Source organism: Sinohyriopsis cumingii, chromosome 2 (assembly GCF_028554795.1).
Source record: "Sinohyriopsis cumingii isolate HCF-2022 chromosome 2, ASM2855479v2, whole genome shotgun sequence".
NCBI lineage: Eukaryota > Metazoa > Mollusca > Bivalvia > Unionida > Unionidae > Sinohyriopsis > Sinohyriopsis cumingii.
In genome coordinates, this window is record NC_142962.1 from 69,906,963 (window position 1) to 69,930,947 (window position 23,985).

The following is a 23,985-nucleotide window of genomic DNA, read 5'->3' on the forward strand; positions in this document are numbered from 1 at the left end:
CCCAGGAAAAATGGACACACAATTGAAAATATCACCCCTCCAAGAAAGAGCAACGGGGGAGGGGGGTGGCCGCAAACTTTTGTAGAACCCTCCAATTGCCGAAAAAACCCCATTTAAAAAACACTTAAAAACGCGATAAAAACCAGTATTTTTATCTGAAAAAAGGCCCCAATTGAAATCACAGGGCCCTCCCTCCCTCCCTGATGCTGTTCCCTAAAATATCTTATCTAGACATCGTGATCGTGAGTAGTGTAAATTTACCGTGATGAAACCGTGCGGGGAATGACTCTTAAGAATTTAAACATACATTTATACTTAGAATCTCATTTCGCAAGCCAAGTCAATTTCAAACTTGGTCAACAAGTTTAAAATGTATTTGCATTAACAAATCATTATGACAAGGTAGATAGACAGGATTTTTCGGTTCTTGTACGATTAAAAACCCTGGAGGTACTTGAGGCGTAAAAGTATATAAAAATATAACCTTGCTGTGCCTGGTTTGATTCTTTTAGATTTACTTGGTAACTACCATTGATTATGTCACATACAAGATAAACCGCAATCGTCGACGTAATATTTACAATTCCCGGTGAAATATGCAGACCTTCGCCATGACGATTATTATTATACCTGAGAATACTTGCTGGTGGAGCTATTTTTCTCCCTTCGAGTATTTTAGGGAAAAATTCATTGACGAGATCGTCAGCTGATTTCTTTAGTTCAGCGGTGTTATATCCAGGAAATTTAAAATTTGGTAGATCTGCTTCTATTATTGAATATTTATCAAGAAATATTTGTTTCACCCCACTCGCGGATTCAATCACAGTTCGCATACCACTATGATAAACAAATTCAAATCAAATATAATCTGATTTAATATTTCTTTTTGCTTAATAATCTCATATTTTGTTGATGTCATTTCAAAAAGATACTCGGTGAAAAAATGGCGTGACCATTCTATACTGTCGTCAACAATCTGAATATAATCCTACATCAGACGCAATTGGTTTATAAGTACTAAATTTGTTTATGTATTTTAATTATATGGCGAACAATCTTAAAATATCATTGTAGATAAAACAGCAATTCTATCATATTGGTGCAACAGTGACGAGAGAAACTGCCATAATTACATATATAATATATATAATTAAGAAAAATTTCCAGTCATAATGTATGAGGTATGTCATTCTTTTTTCTCCGTGCATTTGTTTTTCCGTTCCAGTAAAAACTCTTCAGCCGACAGAGGTTTTTCTTTCGATTTAAAAGTATTTAGGATTTCGTTTCTCATAATAAATCAACATCGACCTGTATTTATTTCCGCCGCATTTTCTGCAGATTTCTATATCGCCTCGTAGACCTCTTTTACAGCTCAAACACGGTTTAGGTCCAGTAGAACTTTTTTTTGACATACTGATTGGGTAAACCGCAGTAATCACCGTAACATCTGCGATTGCAAAGATCAGTTGAGCCTTCTGGAAGCCATTTGCAATTATTCATGCCGATTTGAAAAGGCATGACTATATTTATAAAACAAAACAACTGTTCAAATTTTAATTAAAAGTTACTCTGTCTTTATACTTATATACAATGTCAGCGAATAGTCACGCTTGTAGCATTATATGTGAAGTTATTTCAGCGGATTGTCCATTCACGCAAATGATATTTTTGTCAATGATAACACAAAAAATATCTACACTGATAAAAATCGGGAGGAGATTTATCTTTGCCTGGAAAATGTTCCTGATTTTGTGCGTTCTACCGCTTTGTTTGAGGAAAACACCGAGGAGGAATTATTAGATATTGCTAAAGACAATTACTTCACACTGAGAGATTATTACTCAGTGATGAACATATCTTCACTAAAGAAAAATATGTTTATGTCAGAGGCAAGACAGAGGCAATAAATGCTCTGCCGCTGAATTACTTGCTTGTCCAACTCGCATTCAGCACAAATAAGTAAAATATGCCGAAAAGGAAGATTGTTATTATAATCAGTATTCGGACGATATATCTGATGAAGATCTACAAATGATTTCTACCTATTTCGCTGGACATCCCGATCAGTTATCGGGTACAGTTTCACGTAGCATTAACGCGTATAATATTCGAAGACGACCTGGTCATTATTGCACCATCTGTGAACGTCGACATGGAATTACCCTTAATGGTTTGATAGATAATAAATGCCATAATTGTATTGTTGTGGTCAATCTAGATCGTTATGTTGTGATTTATCCGAGTCAGTGAACGGTAGGCGTATAATAATTAATCATGGCGAAGAATCGCTCGACGCAGATTTTAACAAAAGTTTTATATAATCGGGATTTTTTTTTTATGCTTGGGTAAGTATTCCACAATTTGCGATATTTCCGAATTGTTATTAATTTTTCCGGATATTATTCTCTTGATTTCTTTTTTTTTTTTTCTGGTTCTTTTTTTTTTTTTCTGTTAGGACGATACTGATTATCGTGAGTTAACGATAATCGCATATTTATATCTGATCTTTTAATGCTTAAATAATCTTGTAAGTTAGCTGTGAGCTAGAATTTTGTGAATTTTATGCAATAGTAACCGAGCATGTGGTAGCGTAGGTAAAGATATACGGTAATGTTGGAGATACCGCTAACATGTTAATTATGTCCTGTCGCTGTGAAACGTGTGTGTGTGTGTGTGTGTGTGTGTGTGCGTGTGTGTGTGTGTGATATGGATTTTTGACGTAGCTTTAACAATTTTTCAGTCATATCGCTACGATGTCTACAGTGTGGCAGTTTATACTAATGTCTAGCACTGGGGCATCATGCTGCAGACATGTAGCACGATGTCCCACCTAGTCACATTATCCTGACACCAGGCCGACCAGTCCTAACACTGACCTCTTAATGCTGAGCGTCTAGCGAGGCAACTGTTAGTACCATTTTGTAAGTCTTTGATATGACTCAGCCGGGGTTCGAACACATGACTTCCCGCTTCCGAGGCGGACGATGTAACCACTAGGCCACCGGAGCGGTCTGTGAAGTGAGGGTGATGTTCTAGCGGATTAGTTCAGAATTTATGCAGTGTGGATATCTAGTATGCTTGTGAGTAACATAAGTGAGGGAATTTTATGTACATGTAGAAAGTGGTACATACAGAGATTTAGGGATAATTTTGTCCCTTAAGGAACAGCTTTCTGGGGAGAAACGGGGCAGTCCGAGATGGAAGTCTGAAAAATGAAGTGACAAGTTCAGAATTAAGGACTAGGAAGTCCAGGAAGGGGTGAAGACGTTGATACACGGTCAAGAGAGGAAGGTAGACATTGCGCTCTTTTCATCTCTCGTTAGTATGATGAAATAAATCCAAATTAGACAATGCTATAAATTCTGTTGAGACAAATTAGATTGAATTGGAATTGCCGCTATTAATTTGTTTTTATTAAATCTGTTATTTTTCTTGTCTAAGTTGGATCGTGTTGTATTATTTCTTCCCAATATTCTTGCTCAGTGCTGTGTTGAAATTCTATTTTTTTTTCTCACTCCCACGGCGCTATAATATCCAGGTAGGTCTTCCTCTAGATAACGCCAGTCAAATCCAATTAACCAACCCTCTTACTAAGTATGCGACTTTACAAAAGCTGCTACATAATTGTAATCAGATCAAAGTCACGCTCAGCCGTTCAACAATACGGATTGATAGAATCTATGTATCTTCAAAAGTTATATGTAGTGTAATCTGGAGAGAAAAATATTCGATATAAAAATTTCGAAAACGTTTTGAAAAGTACGAAGAGAAAAGCAATAAATTAACAGCCTGACAACAAGGGACGAAATGAGACAGAAATTGAGGAATGACATTATAGTTATGCAAAATGATACAGATATATTATGAGAATTTATATACAGCGCAAAACATACCAGATAAACCAAGTGAAGATTATTTAAGAGTGGTGGTGATTTTAATAAAAGCAATAGTGATAGTAAATTTATGTGTCATGAAAGAATTAAAGGGAAGGAGTGTGTGTGTGATTTGGATTTTTTAACGTAGCTTTAAACAATTTTTCAGTAATACTGCTACGATGTCTGCGGTGTAGCAGTTCATAAAGATGTCTATCTATGGGGCATCATGCCGTAGACATGTAACATGATGTCCCACCCAGTCACGTTATTCTGACACCAGGCTGAACAGTCCTAACACTAACCTCTTAATGCTGAGCGCCAAGCCAGGCAGCTGTTAGTACCATTTTTATAAGTCTTTGGTATGACTCGGCCGGGGTTTGAACCCACGACCACCCGTATCCGAGGCAGACGTTCTAACCACTAGGCCGCCGGAGCGGTTAAAAGGAACGAAATTGAAGAGGCAAGATATGGAAAGGAAAACTACAATATATAATGCTACTTTTTAATTTGTTTTATTATTTGCAACTTTGTGGCCTTTTTTTTACTTTTTTTTAAAATATATAAGCTTGTGGATGTATGACCCTTGTAGTAAAGCAATACCGAGGACTGGATCAGTTGTTATATCAATAAGACCATATGTGTGTTATTGATTTTATGATTCGATCTACTTATCAATGTGTTTGTCCTTTGTATATCACTTGCGCACTACCTCTGAAAAATTAATCTCTTGATTTCAGGCAGTCGAAGGTCCTGGCGAAGTTAACAACAGCAGTCAAACGTGAGACCATTTTTAAAATCGAGTTCAAGCTAGTATGTGACAAGGACACTGTTTTCCCTCCCGTCAGAGTGGATGCCATTGCGAAGGATGTGATGATTAAATATTTTGATGAAGTCAGTGGTGATCCGATAACCACAACTGCTGGTAACGGCGACTGCCTATTAAATTCAGTGTCCTTTCTCCTGTATGGAGACGAAATCAAATCAGTACATTTAAACTATCATACCCGTCCTCGCATGGTACGCGCTTCAACATCGTACATGAATCATCCCCAAAAGAAAGCGCATACAATGATTATCGCCATCTTTTGAAGCTACCTGTATTGTCTGTGCTACAGTTGGCGGTTTTTCATCTACATGGACAATTTTTTGGCTCTCTGTGATATTATCCAGCGTCTGGTGCGGATTTTGTACCCTTCGGTCAATGGCGTGAACGACCTGGCACAGATATCTTTGAACACGACTTTCGAACTGTCTGCAGACGTACCAGTAGGACATTCAACAATCAGTATTCTCTGGTATGCTCAAGGGCAACAACTCTCAAAGCAAGGATCTTGACATGCAGTAAACCATTTTGTCCCTGTAGTCGATATGAAATGTAAGGCAAAAAGCCATTTGAAACATAATAAGGATGATATTGACCATAGATATGAAGAATACGAGAACAGTGTGATCGATAATTTAATTAACTCCTGATTCGCTAAACTGCAGTGCAAGTTTAGATGATTTTACTGACATTTTACAAATCGATGAGTATGAAGAAGATAGTTACATTATGGAAGCAGAAACCGCCCACGAATGTAAGGAATCATGAGATCCTTGTACCGTATCTGACGTGTCAGATGTCAATGCTCACCATAAATCAGCTCCATTTCCAGCAATGATGCCAGCTAGCAGCCCTGGAAACTTCATGACCAACGTGGAATTACTGAAAGTTATCATGTCCACTGAAAGAGGAGAAAAAAGCATCCGACACGGAATAAAAAGCGATGTATACCTTGTCATTGCAGGATCTGATGACGATAATGGTGCCAAACACTTCCCAGGTGACTGTGGTGTTTGGGATTGGAGAAGTGCTACAACTGTTAATCAGACTTTTGTTGTTACCGATTCTGTTGACAAATTATGTACCGTGTATATGAAAAAACGAACATTACTGTGTCAAGAAAATAGTCAATGGTGCGATCACACATGGACCAATATTTCCTCAGCCATCGAGTGTTTTAACACTGCATAAATATTATACTAAATTGATGGAAGACAAATCATTCAAAAAACGCGTAACAACAATTGCTAAATTGCCAGATTCAATTCCTGTAGAGAAAAAAAAAATCCTGGCCATTGTGGAATACTGCGGCAAAATGCCAACAATCTTTAAAAAAACAAAACACACGGAAATTCTTAGAAATCGGAGCCATATGTAAGGACAGACCCCAAAATTATTCAGAGAGCAGCTGAAATGGCAAAGCACGAGAAAGTCAACAACGTTCTGACAAAACTTATGGAAGACAACAGTTTCACTGCTCCAAAATCTACGAAACAAAAAAACGACAAGAAATTCAAAGACCGTAAATGAAAATGTGAAGAAAATGTGAACTTCAGTAGAATTATAGCTGATGACGTGGTCAGTGTTTTAAGTGAGCTTCACAACAATCCAGTCATTCAAGAAATAAATTTGACGAAACACAAGAAACCTGTTGTCACTGTTTATAACAACCAACATATGGCTGATGCGATCAGAAACTGTGAAGGAGATGACGGGAGTGTTCTAGGTGTTGATAGAACGTTCAATATGGGACATTTCTATGTCACAGTCTTTTCCTACAAAAACTAATGTGTGATAAGCAATAGAACCAACGATTTTCCGGTAATGTTTGGGCCGTGCATGATACATTTTGGTGCCGAAGAGGAAACTTACAGGAAACTTTTCTGACAAGTTAGCGATCGATTTGGACACAAAGCGCGATTAACCATTGGAAGGATGAAGAAAAGAGCATGACGAACGCCTTGAACGCCAAATTTCCGCAATCAATGCAAAGAAATTGTTTATATCCCGCCCTATAAACGATGACGTTGTTTACATAACAATGACGTCAAATTATTTAGTTACAAAATTACTTTGAAAGAATAATACACCTGCATGAAGAGTATTCATGGCGATGATGCAAAAGCTCTGGGAATGAGGTATAGACATATTAATTTTCTGTCAAATGAACACACACACACACACACACACGCACACATTTATGCCAAAACTAGCTGAACCCAAGATTGACATTCTAGAACTCTGCGAAACATTTCTTAATGAAGACACTAAGGACTACTCATTGCCCGTGTACGGTTTCAAATTTAAACGGAAAACAGAGCACAAGAAGAAAGAGGTCAGAGAATTTTAATTCGTATTGTATTGAGATTCGAACTCGGGTCCGTGGGTAAACGGCAGCCATCTCCTTGCTTGTAAGCACCGACCCTTATACCATCTTGACCATGCACACATCAATACAAAATTATGTTACAGAATCGATGGTATAGGCATCCGTGCGTAGATGACACCCACAAGACACCCCTGTTGTTTGTACCCCCGCTATTATTTTAAAAACAGCGAGCATCAATGGTATAAAACAATGTCAAAACTTAGTCATTTCGATCGATTTATTGACATAATTATCTCCATGGAGTCCCAGAGACTGTTATTTTGTTGGTGTTTTGAATAAAACGGAGGTTTCTTTACCAGCTTGGTCGCCATACTTTCATGGGCTAATCTATGTTTTCAAGCATCAGATGTGATGTAATTCACCGTCTTTGATAATCTCAATAATTCCATAAATATGGGAGTGACTTCCCTTTAAACACACATATACAAAACCTCCTCCTATTTATTTGTTCTATTTCTTTTAGAAATAGTATAACTAGACATTGCAAATATTGGACGCAGACACAGTTTTCTGAAATGGGCTATTCTAGAAACCAGAAATGGTCAGCGAGCAGTCTGCTTTTTTACATCGGGAGCTTCCGTTTGTTTTGAAATGTCAATTTGTTAGTTATCCCTTGGCGACATTAGGGTTAGAAATTATACATAAGTGAAACAAGTGACTCAATTTTGAATATTTTTTTTTTACATCCTTGACGCTTTTCGTTTATAAAATCTGGTGGATGCTACAAACAAACGGGAGGGTGTGCTAATATCATTTTTTTTAGTAATTAACTGTCTTCTGTACACATAACTGTAATATGAAGCAATCGAGCGAAAATAATAACAATAATAACGAGGACTTTGTATAGCGCCTGATCTTTAGAAGCTCTAAGCGCTTTATAACATTAGACAATACCTATAAGATAAAAAAACATATATAATAATATGATTACAAAAACAAACACCATGAAATTAGAAAACATGAAAAACATGCTGACAATATTTAAGGTAGAAAACATTAGGTCTTTAAGTTTGTTCTTGCAGTCGAAATAGATGAGTTTTGAGAGCACTCTTGAATGGGATCACTGTGTCTTTGTGTCTAAGTTCAGTGGGCAATTCATTCCACGTTGCTGGGCCCTGGTATGCAAAAGAACACTGTCCATATGACAATGTTTTCATACTTGGAATAATGAGTATACGATTGCCAGAAGAGCAGCGTAAGTATCTTGCTGGTGTGTACACATGGGTGAGGTCAGATAGGTATGCTGGACTAGATTCCGACAGTGAAACGTAGCACAGAGAACAAATTTTGTGTTTGATTCTGGATCGAATGGATATCCAGTGTAGGGTACAGATCAGCGCGGAGGTGTGCTCTGATCGTGGTACTCTAAGTATGATCCTAGCAGCTGTGTTTTGAACTTTTTGAAGTTTCTGGAGCAGATATTGAGATGAACCAGACAGAATTGAGTTTCAATAGTCCAGTCTTGAAAGTACTAATGAATACACAAGTGTTTTAATGGCATCAACTGAAAGATATTTGCGAATGGAGCTGATGCGTCTCAGCTCAAGTTATGCAGCCTTGCATATGTTTATGACATGTTGGTGCAATGTGAGAGTACTGTCCAGAATAACACCTAGGCTTCGTACTGATTGTGTGAATTTAATGTTGTTGTTGCTGATATTTATTGTTTGAGGTAAAGGATGTGAATGAGAAAGTCTTTGTGTTGTGATCAGAATGGCCTCAGTTTTATCATCATTCATCTGCAGCTTGTTACATGTCATCCATGATTTCACATCAGAAATGCACCTCTCTACACCTTGGATGGTAGCATCAGCTTCAGTTGGGTGGCTAGATTTGTATATTTGGGTGTCATCAGCGTACAATTGGTGAGACATTGGATGATGATCTATAACACTTGAGAGCGGCTGAGTGTATAGAATGAAGGGAACAGGTCCAAGAACAGACCCCTGTGGAACACCACAACGTAGATCAACTGGGCTGGAGTGTATTCCATTTGCAGATACAATTTGTGTCCTGTTGACCAAGTAGAACTTGAACCACAGTAAGGCTGTATCATGAATGCCAAATACATGCTGGAGACGGTGAAGTAATATATCATGGTCTATTGTGTCAAATGCTGCAGACAAATCAAGGAGGGTGAGGACTGTAATCTTTCCGCTATCCAAAGCAGAGAGAATGTCATTAACTACTTTTAGAAGAGTACTTTCAGTACTGTGGCATGGGCGATATGCAGATTGTACATTGCTAAAAAGACTGGTTGGATTCAGATGAGATACAAGCTGGGATAGAACAACCTTTTCTAAGATTGTTTTAAACGAATGGGAGATTAGAAACTGGCTTGTAGTTCTTTAAATCGTTATGGTCTAGTGTTGGTTTCTTCAGCAGAGGCATTACAATGGCAGTTTTAAAAAATGATGGGAATTCCCCGGATGAGAGAGAGGTGTTAATAAGATCAGTTAGTGAAGGCAATACTGGATCTAAGCACTCAAGCAACAGTGATGTTGGAATTGGGTCAAGTTCACATGACTTTGGTGCACTCTTCATCAGGATTGTATGTACGAAATCCATATAGACAGGTTCAAATGCTACTCATGTTTGCCGCTCAAATTCTTTGTCCCAACTGTATGGTGACGACGAATCAATTGAAATTGTGGTGTTAAGCTTATCTCATATGGTTTGTACTTTGTCACGGAAGAAATTTGCAAACATATCCGGAAGGTCGACTGGAGAGAAGGTAGTTGGAAGTGGTGTAGTGGTGTAAATTTGTGTCTAAGTTCAGTGGGCAGTGGTGTAGATTTGTTCCTGGACATTAGCTTGTTAGTAATCTCGAAGAGCTCTTTGCAGCTCTTTGCAGCTGGAACTTTCCATGATCTTAGTAATGTAGTGGTCTGATTTTGCTGCATGGACTATATTTGTGACATTCTTCTTAGCGGCTTCATATATCTGCTTATTAATAGTGAGTCTGGTGGAAAGCCAAAGCCTCTCAGCTTTACAGCGGTCTCTTTTAACAGTGCGAAGCTGGTCCCTAACACTGCTATACCATGGAGAACACTTTTGAATTGATACTCTGCACTTGGTAGCTGGGGCATGTTTGTCGACCAATGAACGCAGGAAGTTATCGAGTTGTTCTGCTGTAGGAAGTAAGCAAGTTGTTGTTAGGTTTGTTTGGATGTCATGCATTAGTTCGGTTCTATTTATCATACGGAGGTTTCTCTTAGTAGCAGATAAAGGTGGAGGGTTAGGGACTGATACGTTAAGATGGCATATAATGCAGAGGTGATCTGATGCAAGTTCATGGGATACCAGGGAGGACCGTAAAATGTTATCATCAGGTCTATGAGGAATCCAGTCTAAAATGTGACCATGTTTATGGGTGGGTTGGTTAAATGACTGTTTGAGGTTGAAAACATTAATGGAATCTAGGAGTTCTGATGTGTTTGGGTTTCCGGGACAGTCAAAGTGAAAGTTGAAATCTCCAAGAATAACCAGGTTGCCATCTATCGAATTTCCATACTCCAGGAGATTCGGAAACTGCTCCAAAAAGAGAGATTCAGTCAGCTTGTTTTTTTTCTACTAGGAGGAGGGCGGTATAGGCAGAAAAAATGGACTGACCTTTGCTCCAGTGTGAGTGTGGTTTGGACTAATTCAAACGATGTGTGGTCGAAAATGAATGTTGTGGTGTGGTTAAGACGTTTGATCATGGAGTTCTTTGTGATGACAGCAATTCCACCTCCAAAGGAAGTACTTGGGGGTCATAGGAGAAATCCTCTTTTAAATTTGTCCATAGACGTAACGCGTGTCGCACGTGGGGGCAAATGTTTTTATAGGGTCAAAATAGTGAATACAAAATAAATGAAGTTTTGACGTGGAAACATTTACATTTGTGGATTTGTGTTGGTACACCATTCGCGGAAAGTTCCTAATCCGCACATAATCATACCGCGACACTGAACCGACCATGTTGCTCAACAACAACAAATCAGCCTTAAAATATACATACGTGTAAGCTGTGGATAGACGAATATACATTAAGAACGATATCAGGGTTGAGTCGTTCAAACTTAACGATGCCAGTACCCTGCACATCAATGTTACAAGCTTTAAATTAGCCCAGGTGTTGGTCTGTGTGATCGTTCATGGCGGGTCGTGGATAAGATCGAAATTTGAAAACACCGATTGTCGTCGATTTTCACTTGCATCAATGTCCACAGTGGAATATGCGCTGGTGTTATAATATAACTTGATCCGCGGAAAGACTTGTAACGAGAAATATGAACTTCAACGTTTACTCATCGTCAAGAATCCATCTTGAATCTGCGTTGGTATATGCCTTTCTGATACTGCTTGGAATCCTCATTCCATCCTCTGACGCGAATTATTTAAGTTTATTCACATTATGCCGCTTTTTGCACTGGAGGACCCGGATGGCCGAGTAGTCTAAAACGCTTGGCTTTACCGATCACTGTCATCTCACCTCTGTCCGCGTGGGTTCGAGTCTCGGACTCGGAAAATGTGGATATATGAGAAAGCTGCCAGTAGCTTCCCGTGAATCGGTGGTTCTTACCGAGGCTTTCCCAGGTTCTTCTTCCAACACTTGTACTGGCCGCCATAAATAGCCTATCTTGGACTGAGAAATGGCGTTAAACACCAAACTAACAATAATTTATTGTACTGATTGTGGTAAAAGAACATTGGAATAATATTTTAATGCTCCACAGCAACGAGAAAAAAGCGACGACCCTAATACAAGGGCCCAACATATACAGCAGTACACCAAATCGGATCAGTTGAATGCATTGTTGGCTAGAGCCTCGAATAAAGCATATGAATCGTTTTTGGCATCGGATACTCCTTTTGTTGCATCAGAAAGGTTTAGTTTTAAAATTTCTGCAAAAAAATGGACTTTAAATATTGCAGAGCATTTGTGCCTGAGAAACTCAACATAAATCCCATTTTTTTTTCATCATGACAAATGCACGCCAAAGTTGCCAATTATATCCAAAATGTTTCAAAATGTTTGTAAGATGAAGACAATTTAATTGGGGGGCAGAATAGGACCAATGGATTTTTCAATCAAGCATGCACGTGTCTACGTGTGTCATATACATTGATATATGTCAATTCTGCAATTCACGAGCAGAGACTAATTTAAAGTACAGAAGATGAATACAAATAATATCTGAAAATAAATCTTTATTTATTAGATCTGCTTTTCTGTCACAGTCAATAACACCAGCCACACCTAAATGATGTTTAACTTCTGATTTGACCTTTGCTTAGTGCTCGTGGCTATAATCACCTTATGTGTACTGAATTGTGCTGCGTCTTTTCCGTTTGTTGCAAATATTACAAATTATAATGGCAAACAACTGCTTTATTCGGACACTTAATGGTCTTCATTAGACTTTCTCTTTAAAATTACGTTTCTTGAAAGCAATGGTCATCCTCTAAAAAACATGTTTAGGAGAAACATAAGCTGCCATTTCTGCCACCATCAAGACGTAAAATCAAAATCTACTCCATTAATGGAAGATCGCGCTTGTTAAGATGTATAGCGTATTTTCGGTTACCTACTTGAAAATCTGGTACATGTTTCTACATGTAAGTTTTTGTTTTCCTTAGTTTAAAAGCATCATACAGGAAATTATAATAATTGTCAGTCCGGAGAAGGTCAATAGACCACTTTGAATTATACACAGCAATATCAGTCATTGTTTTTGTAACGAAATGTTTACAACACGTTTTTCTATGCTTATAGACCGCTCCGGTGGCCTATGTGGTTAGAGCGTCCACGTCGGATGCGGGAGGTCGTTGGTTCGATCCCCGGCCGAGTCATTCCAGAGACTTACAAAGATGGTACTAGCAGCTGCCTTGCTTGGCGTTCAGCATTAAGAGGTTAGTGTTAGGATTGGTCGGACTGGTGTCAGGATAATGTGACTGGGTGGGACATCATGCTACATGTCTACACATCATAGCGATATCACTGAAAAATTGTTAAAGCTACGTTAAAAATCAAAACCACATCACAAATCACATCTATGCTTATAATCAGAACTGTCCTCATCAGACCTCCCTCCCCCCCCCCCGAAATGCTTAGATGAAATTTACTAATATGTTCCAATGAGCACGTACTTCTTCGAAATGATTAGATCAAAGCTGTTTTGGAAAGAATGAAAATTTGTAATGATAAGAGACAACCAACAAATTTAATGAAATTCTTACTAGATCTTATCTTTACTTAAAAAAGAGACCCGTGTAACCAAATGTGATAAAATAGATGCAAAGCATGTTCTAAACTCATTTAAATTTAGAACCAGTAAGACATTAAAAGATAAATCGAAGAAAAGAAAGAAAAAGAAGAAATAATAAAGAGTATACAGTACAGATCAACAAAAAAGTAAAATCTCAGTTTATTAAAGTCAATAAATATATGTAATTATTCAGGAGAAAAGTTTATAGTCCTTCCCTTATATAAATTATTTTCTGAATTTACTGATAATTTGTAAATTAGGATAAGGAAAGGAGCCTTATCTCATGGACACTTTCGAACTTACCCTTAATAGTTATAAATGATTATCCAGGTTTATGAACAATTAAAACGGAATACTTTCTGCATTGTTTCAATACACTGATACTTTTTTCATGATATTACTGTATGGAGCCTACAATGAATTGAATCTAAAAATATTTACTTTGGTTTGATTGATTATTTTTTACGGGCCCATTTGTATCTTTTTATCAATACATCGATACACTTTCATGACATAGTGTACATAACTCGTGTCAAGTGGATTGTTGTTATGTCGCCAATTTGAAAACTGCATTGAGGATTGGTATTTCCTGATTCTGCTACCCATGTTGCTCGTTTTATTTTGTTTGTTCTTTGAGTGTGGTGCATAGTAAACGGTTTTATCAGTTTTGCAAATGTGTCTTTGTGTATAGGCATTTTATATGGTCCTATCAATGCAAAGACATTGTTTATACCCCGCCCTATTAACCATGACGTTGTTTATATAATGATGACGTCAAATTATTTAGTTACAAAATTACTTTGAAAGAATAATACACCTACATGAAGAGCATTCATGGCGACGATGCAAAAGCGCTAGGAGTGATGTATACATATTTCACTGATTTTCTGTCAAACGAACACACACACACACACACACACACACACACACACATGTATATATGCCAAAACTAGCTGAGCCAAAGATTGTCGTTGTAGAACTCTGCGAAACATTTATTAAGAATTACTCATTGTCCGTGTACGGTCTGGAGACCAAATCATTTGTGGCGACTTCATTGCTCACAATGAACTATGGAGAGAAAGTAGAAGGGATAAAAGAGGCAAATTAATTGAAGACTGGATTGCTGAATCAAACCTAACCATACTCAATGATGGGTCTAAAACTCGACTTAATCCTGAAGATGGCTCTCTCTCTCAGCAATCAATCTTACTATATGCGCACACAAACTAGCCCAACTTACAAACTGGTGGGTTGATCAAGATAACACATTAGATAGTGACCATTTCCCCATCATAATCTCCCTCCAAATATCAGTTCAGCACAACCCCCATGAATCCCCACCCAAATGGAGATATGATAAAGCTGATTGGGACAACTTCAGAAACACCCTAGCCACTATTAATACCAAAGATCTCGAAGACCCAGATATAACAATATTCCATGACAATGTAATTAATACTATACTTAATGCAGCTACACTAAATCCCCCCCCCAAAAAAAAAACAAAAAAAAAAAACAAACAAACACTCAAACTAAACAATCACTACCATGGTGAGATAATCAATGTCAAAAAGCACGAGATTTAAAAAAAAGCATTTAACAAATATAAGTGAACAAGAGACTCAATAGATTTCATCCAATATAAAGACAAAGAAAAACACCTTAAAGGGATCATAAAACTAGCCAAAGAAAAAACATGGCAACGCTTCTGCTCCAAATTGAACCTTAAATCTAACTCTAAACAAGTATGGGATAAAATAAAATCTTTCTGGGGAAAAGCTATCAACTTAACACCTAAGCTGAAAAATGCTACAACCAACCACGACAAAGCTGACCTACTTGCTAAGCATTTCTCGGCCATGAGCAGTAATACCAATCACACTTGGAACTTCCAAGAACACAGACAGAAAGCTGAAACCACACTTCCTAACCTCTCTAAAGACCTAGGGTTCGAGAACTCAGATTTAAATTCCGAAATCACACTATACGAATGGAAAATAGCGCTAGTGTCTAAAAAAGAAACCTCACCTGGGAAAGATCAAATTGGATATGTCATATACAAAAATCTTCCAAACAACATTACAATAACCATTAAAAAACTGCTCAATAAAATTTGGCGAAGTGGAAAACTACCACTCAGCTGGAAACAAGCAACTGTCATCCCAATCCCTAAACCAGGTAAAGACCCTAATAATATTAACTCGTATCGTCCCATCTCACTCACTAACAACATATGTAAAATGATGGAAACAATCCTAGCCAACAGATTAAAACACCACCTAAAAAGTAACAAACTCCTATCAGAAAGCCAATGTGGCTTCCGTAACAGGCGCTCTACCACAGATCAACTTTTAAGACTATAAGCGGATATCAAACTTGCTTTCAACTCCAAAAGAAAATCAGACAGACAAATTATAGCAGTCTTCCTTGACCTTGAAAAAGCGTTTGATCTTGTCTGGACCAAAGAATTGATTGCAAAACTCAACCAGTTCGGAATTACTGGACGCATGTTTAACTGGATCGAAAACTTCCTAACAGGTCGCAGAATAATCACCAGAGTAGGAAACACCACCTCAAAAGAATACCCCCTTGAAAACGGTACCCCACAAGGGAGTGTACTCAGTCCTACGCTATTTAACACCATGATTAACGACCTTGACCTCAGCCTAGCGACAAAACGGGTTAAAATTTCCCAATTCGCTGATGACAGCGGTATCTGGAGGGAAGGAAACCCTACTAGCAATCAAGTAGTCAAATAAATCTAGAAAAGTCTAGATAACATAGGGAGATGGGCAGATGAATGGGGTTTTAAGATCTCACATGAAAAAACGATAGCAATAATCTTCTCCCCTAAACGCAATAACCAGATAATTTACCCCAACTTCTACAGAATATTGAAAACCAGTTAATCAAATATACTAAGGTAGTAAAATTCCTAGGTATATTCTTCGATAAGCATCTATCTTGGAAACACCAGATTGAACAACTAATTCAAAATTGCAATAAAGATATTAATCTCTTAAGAAATCTTAAAGGGACAACCGGGGGATCCAACCAAAAAACCTTATTAACCATCTATAGATCACTCATTAGGTCGAAGCTAGATTATGGATGCCAAGTTTACAACTCAGCGAAACAAACATTAGTGAACAAACTGGATACCATCCAAAGGAAAGCATTATCTGTTGCGTGCAACGCGTGCATGAAACACCTAACATAAATTAAAGCAAAAATAAATGAATAGAATCCTTACACAATTCTATAAATAGGCCTACAAGAACTACCCAGTCCAGCAGCTAGTAGAAGCAGCTAACTACAATTTTACGCTACACAGCTACCATTTCCCAGAAATTACCTGAGAGGAAAAAGGACCGTGGAGAAATGTAAAGAAGCAGAAGAAAAACGGGGAACTTCTGCTAAAAAAAAAAAGCCATTTTAAGAGCTACCAATACTGCCTCTTATCCAGGGAACCATTTTGGCTTGGTATCCCGTTTCGATAAAACTATTATTTACACTAACTTGATCCGTCAATCCATCGGTTCAAAATTCAAACTTTTTATGACCTAACAGAGACCAAACTTTTTATATGTCACTCAGACATATTAGTTATTAAAAATGTGTAGGGCACTATGTAGTAGAATTTTTACAATTGTTAGGACGTAAGCACAGGTGGCTAACACATTCTTGGCATTTTTTATTGTCCATCAGTACAACTAGACTAAATTTGACTAAGTACGGGCTGGCGTTCTTGGGAGTGCACGACATCCATGGCTGGCTTGCCCAGTTCCATGCTCTCTTTCCTCTCTCGGACATCGCGAACCGCTCCCGTGGCCTAGTGGTCATGGGTTCGATCCCCGGCCGAGTCATATCAAAGACTTACAAAAATGGTACTAACAGTTACCTCGCTTGGCGCTCAGCATTAAGAGGTTAGTGTTAGGACTGGTCGGCATGGTGTCAGGATAATGTGACTGGGTGAGACATCATGCTACATGTCTGCGGCATGATGCCCCAGAGCTAGACATTACTATAAACTGCCACACTGTAGACATTGTAACGATATGACTGAATAATTGGTAAAGCTACGTTAAAAATCCAATTCACACACACACACACACACACACACACACAGCGCTGGTTGAAAATTCAATGTCCAATGTAGAGTTATGAGATTGTATCTTCTGAATTACGCGGCGGTTGTTGAAATTTTAATGGCAACTGTCGAGAGTTTCATTTTAACATGCTGATTCACATTGGTTGTTCTGATGGTTTCATTTAGTTTCATTTAATATGTTGAGTTTTCAGATCGTATCGGTTTTATTGTTATTGTCAGAATTGTTATTTTTATATGGTAAAATGATGTGTTGGTGTTAAAAGTAACATTACACAATGTCCACTTTAACAATTCAACATAATATCGAGTATTAAGATACATCATTCGTGTATTCAATTATGAGGCACCAGTACATTTCATGTATTTACAGTTTGAAAGTTACCATGCACAGGTCGATAATTACTATGAATTTGTTAGCTAGTAGTTCATGTGTTGGGTTGTATGACCAGTCAGTACTTGACTTCCAAGTTTAATAGCTTGGTTGAAATATGATCAATCCTAAGTACATTTTTAGTGATTTTATTTGATATGGCTTTTTGTTGTAATGTCTTCAGCGACATAAGCGTAATCAGTTTTCTTTCGACAAATGAAAGTTCTGTTTGGTAGTTATTTCCTAGATGTCTTTAGCAACATTAACAAAGAACTTATTGAGGACCTCTGCTAAACATTTTATTATAGGCTGTTTGAGTTATGTGACAAAATAAGACACACGTTTATATACTAGTAAGGGTCTAATAGTTGGCCAGAAATTAATATTATCTGTTCCGCTTGAGCAACGTTCGAAAAAGTAAACTTTCATGGATTCTTGTTGAGGTTTTGTCACCGAATTCATATATGTTTCCTTGTTTTATAGTTGTTTCATTGTTTGGACGTTCTATGTCTGACATTTATGAAGTTGAGCTTTGGTGTTACAGATTATCTTAGGTTCTCATTGATAAAGGGATCTGTTTTCTTTTATTTGTCCTTCTTGCTTAAGATTGTTCCTCAATCATGTTAATGAGTGATTGAAAAAAATCATTGTGAGAATTATATTATGCAAGTTACCAATACCAGTGTCAACATTTCCCGAGTTACATAGGTGTGTGAGAAAGCATGCCAGTAGTTTCCCTTGAGTCGGTGGCTTTTACCGGCGTTTTCCCGGGTTCTTCCTCCTCCAGTTATACTGACCGCCGTGTATAGCCTATCGTGTGCTGAAGAATGGCGATATATCCACAACAACAACAACAAAAATGCAGCTTTTTATTTACTAAAATAACATATACAGGCGAGGGTTTGTCCTGGCTTTCAAAATAGGTTGTCCCACAAATTAGGCTTACAATTTTAAAAATATATAAATTATCGGTAAGGGGCTGACATTTGTTTTGGTCTAAAAAGTAACAAGTTAGGTCCCATAGAAACACGATGTTATAATGGATTTTAACTTGAATCTAGACTGAAGTACAGTTTTTAGTGAATGTAATATCTAACACGTTTAGATGCATGTAACCAATGTCATGAGTCATTAATGTCTCTGAACAGTTATTTATGTACATATGCACTAAATATAAAGTCATATAAGAAGAAATTTAGTATCAATTATGATTAAAATCTGCCGCGCCTTTTATAAATATTGCTGTGCATACCATTATAAAAAATAATAAGGGATGTAGAAGTTTGTGTTCTATCGGAAAGATAGTTAATGAGCCAATTAACCAAATCTGGCTCTATTCAATAGCCGTAATTTTATGAATAAGACATATATGCCAGACTTGATGCCTTTGATACATCACAAAATGTTACACACGTCTACTCCACGATCAAGTGATTCAAGTATAATATGGTACATATCCATCAGTTTTTACAAGGCTGAGTGATTTGGAAGAAAACCCAATATGTATTTGTAAATAAATTCATTATCATGCATGGATGCCCGCACAAAGGGGCAAAGGCCCCCACCCATTTTACCTCTAAACATGCTTTTTTACCCACATCCGTAAAACTTAAGAGCTGAAGACGCCCCTGATGTCATATCAGTAATTATATATCTGTTTGAAAATGACACTTTCCATGATTTTGCCTACGCAGATAAGTAAAGAAATGGCTCTTTAATCGAAGAGATCATTTTGGCTATTGTCACGATGGAATTTTTTAGGAATTTTTATAAAGCGCAATTTTTAAGACTGTAATTTAAATTTGTATAATTATAATAACGATGACGATTGTTCAGATTTTTTTGTTTTGTGAAATACAAAATTGTATGCCTGTAATAAAGTCTATCATTGTTAGACTTTTATTATTTAACAAAAATTGTATATCTTCAATAGAGATTAATATTGTTCTTAAAAAATGCAGCATTTGTACGTTACACCAAAATATATAACTGTGCTTCTTGTATATTCAAAAAAGGAAAGCTATCAATACATTACATTAAAAAAAAGCTATTTACGCCTGCAATATTTCCCACTACTGACGTTAAAAAAAAAAAACATAATGAGAGAAAATAATACAGTCAGAGTCTAAGTTTTGCACTGTAGGCAATTTTTGACGAGGTAAATTGTTCTTGGAAGCGGGATGCAAAATGGAGAATCAATCGAATTTTTCGGAATTACGATCGGCTTTCCGATCTCCAAGAATACGAATGTAGCAGCTAGGTGTTATAAGCCAAAACCTATTAATTATAAAGCAAAAGTCTGTCAGTATAGGAAAAACTATGGATACAATCCGCTGTCTATAGCCTAATCAGAATTGCTACGCTGCAGATTTCATGTTCTGTCTTCACTTTTCCCGAAAAGAGAAATGTACCTAGGCTTAGTTTCGAGATTTATTTCCTAAGTGACTTAATACATTGACAGTTGAGAAGAAACGTATTACGAAAGTAGTTCACTCACTTCTAAAGCGTTTGTAATCTTTTATTCTTATATAATATAGCATGTCATGGATTATTAAAATTTTATATAGAATTTGTAATTATAGGATTGACTTTTTTATTAATGGTTTGTTACCGACTTCATGCTTGCTAATAATTAATATAGAAACAAAATACCTTTTAAATTACAGAAAATAATAGTTTAGTCTTCAAGAACAAAACATTTAATAAAATACTTTGATTGCAAATAATTTTGGTATTAGTTTGCAACATTTTACTCTTAATCATTTTTGGATTATTGGTAATTTATTCGACATTTAATTCCAAAATACAGAACTGCGTGAAGTTAGCTTTAAATAAATATAATAATGTTATTATACATCTTAAATTTATCATTTGATTTGTATATAATCATACTATATTGAGTGATGTTTGATTTCAATAAAGACTTGCTGCATTGCAGACTTCAGGTTCTGACTTCCTTTTTCCAATTCGAACCCAGTACCTCTTCACACACACGCACACAATAACGATGTAACACCAGCATCGCAGGAGTTACATCGCCCGCAAAAAAGAGGCTAGAATGATGTCTTTCTATCTTTCTCTCTGAGAATTGCCCCATCAATTAATTTGGCATGACGAAAAGAATATTACTCAAATGAACTGATCACAATAATGGCTGAAAAGCCTGTTCATGTTAAGTCAGTATGTTCATTCACCTTTTTTGTAGTATAAACCTTAGCAACAGTGGGGAAAGTTGTTGCATAATGTATCAAAATAAGTATTTGTATTAGATAAAAGATTAATTACAACATAAATGGAATCGGATTTTTTAATATGTTGAAATTGACGCACTAACAAGGTTAATGTCAGAATTTTGAAGGCATATAAATTATATTTCAAGAAACCAAATATAATATAGTAAACCATATATGTTTGTGAGAATTACTACAAGTCCAACGTCTTTTGGTTTTTGTTGTTGTTGTCTTCAGTGATTTCTTTCTCAAACGATATATGTATCAAGTGTTTCTTCGTAGAACGCTATCATACCAAGCTTTGTCGGAAGGTCGAAAACTTGCTAGCCATGTAGGGATGCATCTGTCCGGCATATCTAATAAGATGGAGGTAAATATATTTGTTGCATTGTTGATATCGGAGCACTTAAGCATCAGAAAGTCCGTATATTTATAAACCCACACTTTCGTTTAAAGTATGGATTTGATTTGTAATATAATTTGGTTATTAAATAAGTTGCCCAGGTGGTGACTTATGGACATATCAGGAGAAATAACTCCCGAATTAATAATTTCTATGTTAGATGCAACAATAACATGATCAAGCAAATGATTTTGGATGAGTGGTTACTCTGGTACTTCATTTATCTTTTTTTATATAAATAATACTATAATTTCCCAAAGGTTTTTCAAACTGAAACCCACTAAGTCCTCATTTAGGCAACCAAGAATGATGATGTTTTCAGAAATAAAGAGTAGTCATTCTATGCAAATATTGAAAGTAGCCCAGAATGAATCTCGATTAAATGGAAATGGAAACACAACTGCTAATAAACAGCATCATTTTTTATACATAAATTTGAATCCAAAGTATTTAATTATTTTGGACAGTTATCGCTGTCATGTGTTTGTACGCTTAATTTTATATATAAAAAAAATCAACTATCACTCCACCCCTGTGATTATTTAAAAGAAATTTCACGATGAACTTACAAGAGAACTTTCTTTTACTCAACTTATCCCCAAAATTCTACAATGGTGTCCTGATGTTTTTGACATGCTTCTGTTTTGTCTAGAGTACTTCAGCGAGTGAATCAGTTCTCTGCAGTTTTAGGGCTACGTGTCCCTATTTACACTATCACTCCTTCGAGGTATTTCCCAAACTGCTCACCAGATGGCGTTTATGCCTTTCTCGCTTAGCAAAATATCCTGTCTTTTCCGTGCACGCTAAAAAAGACATGCCATTTTTATCTGCCCTAATGTCCATTGTTGTATTACGTTATGCTAACTTCAGTGTCGTCGCGCGGACTCGATGACATGTCATTACTATATAATAAGCTTCCAAAGCAATAGCTTGAGACTGTTGAAACCAAATAATTGCTTCAGTTATTTTAATCTAAAATGTTTCAGGAATAACATAATAAATTATAAGTGCAGATATTGGATGGTGACCGAGTTATTTCAAACACATATTATTCGATAAGGATATGTTCTTCTAACACCTAGCCATATGTTCATTACCCAAATTACCAGTTTGGAGAGTATAACTAGAATTATTTCAGATTCACCTATTTTAGAAGCATTACTTTCAGAGCGACGAAATTATTCGACTTTAAATAATGGAAAGTGACTAAGATGTTCCTATTGAACAAAAACGTTTACTACCATTCTGATCAACTCGGATATTTCTGCGAGACACATATACCTCGGATCTATGTTCGCGTATTAATTTTGCAGGAAGGCATACACTTTGTTCGCCGAAAGTTTCTCCGCCAAAAAAAAGTAATATATTCAGATACCTTCTGTTATTTCCAAGAAAATATGGTTTACCTTAGTTTTCACAAAGGGAAAAAAGTGGTCCGAATGGTTTACGTTATTTAGAAGGATATAAAGTTTTTTGTTGCGTTTGCAAAGTTTCTATCTTTTACTTTTAGAACTCAACTTTTGTTCGGCATCATATATCTAAGACCGAGACAAGTTGTTCTCAAACATTTTTCTGACATGACCGGTAACACTAGCCATGTCAGGAAACATAAAAGTTGAGAACAACTTGTTGGTCTACTCATAGCCAGCGATTTGCTGACGTGCCGTTTAAATAGAATAGGCCGACATGGCGGTACACACACATATACACGCATACAGGGTTAAAGATAGATTCTAAAAGATCAATTTTATGTTTTTCATACAACAAAAGGATATGACAATGAAAGCACATTGGGTTATTAAATTAAACAAAATGTTAACATTAACAACTTGCATTCTCCTACAGCAAGACAATTGTACGTTATAATTATTGCTTCAGTTTTGTTCAAAATACATCACACGATTCATTATTTTAGTTTTTTTAAATGGGGAAATAATACCTTTTTATTATTGTTTTGTTAGAACTTCATTTTTATGACATCATTTTGGCTTTGGTGTTTTCGTGTTATACCATGTTTTAGACATAACCAATTATTCACCAAGCAACAGTAAACTTCCGGTTTAGTTATCACAGTCAAGGTTTAACAAAGAAATGACGATAAAACGATAGCAATGTCCGCTAAGTCGCTGAGGAGGGGACGGGGTCAGTATGACACCCTGGAACGCATTCTCAACAAAACAACCCTAACGACTCAGCGGATATCTCATGATCGAATTATCGGTAAGTGAGTGTAGCGACGTTCTCACTCTTGTGCATGTTATATTCCATGAACAGTATAGGGAGCCAAGTCAATGTTTTTCACACCGGCTAATCTCCAAGTGAATGTTATCATTTGAGCAAACAGCCTACTTTTAAGATAACCTCAATTCCCTTTTCAGTAAGTGACCTTTAGGAGCACACACCAACAATAGGTTGACTCGTGCTGATGTTAGACAATTCTCAACACAAAAGCTGGCAATTAATTTCCACAGGTCGACACTATCATTATGTACCTACCAGCTTCGCCTTGTTTGTTTAGGATTAAAAGTAAACC

At 36.7% G+C, this 23,985-nt stretch overlaps 1 protein-coding gene across 2 annotated transcripts in view; it reads left to right on the forward strand.

Moving 5' to 3' along the window:
* The first annotated feature begins 12,849 nt into the window (after positions 1-12,849).
* LOC149805119 (uncharacterized) overlaps positions 12,850-23,985 on the forward strand; it is a 37,279-nt gene continuing 26,143 nt past the window's right edge. Inside the window, exon 1 of one of the 2 annotated variants that reach the window (XM_089947535.1) lies at positions 12,850-12,982. In XM_089947535.1, coding sequence (XP_089803661.1) covers positions 12,862-12,982 — 121 coding nt within the window. In that variant the 5' untranslated portion in view covers positions 12,850-12,861. Of the gene's footprint in view, positions 12,983-23,516; positions 23,673-23,985 lie in introns of those variants that run through there. The other variant, XM_089947539.1, reaches the window with a different exon arrangement.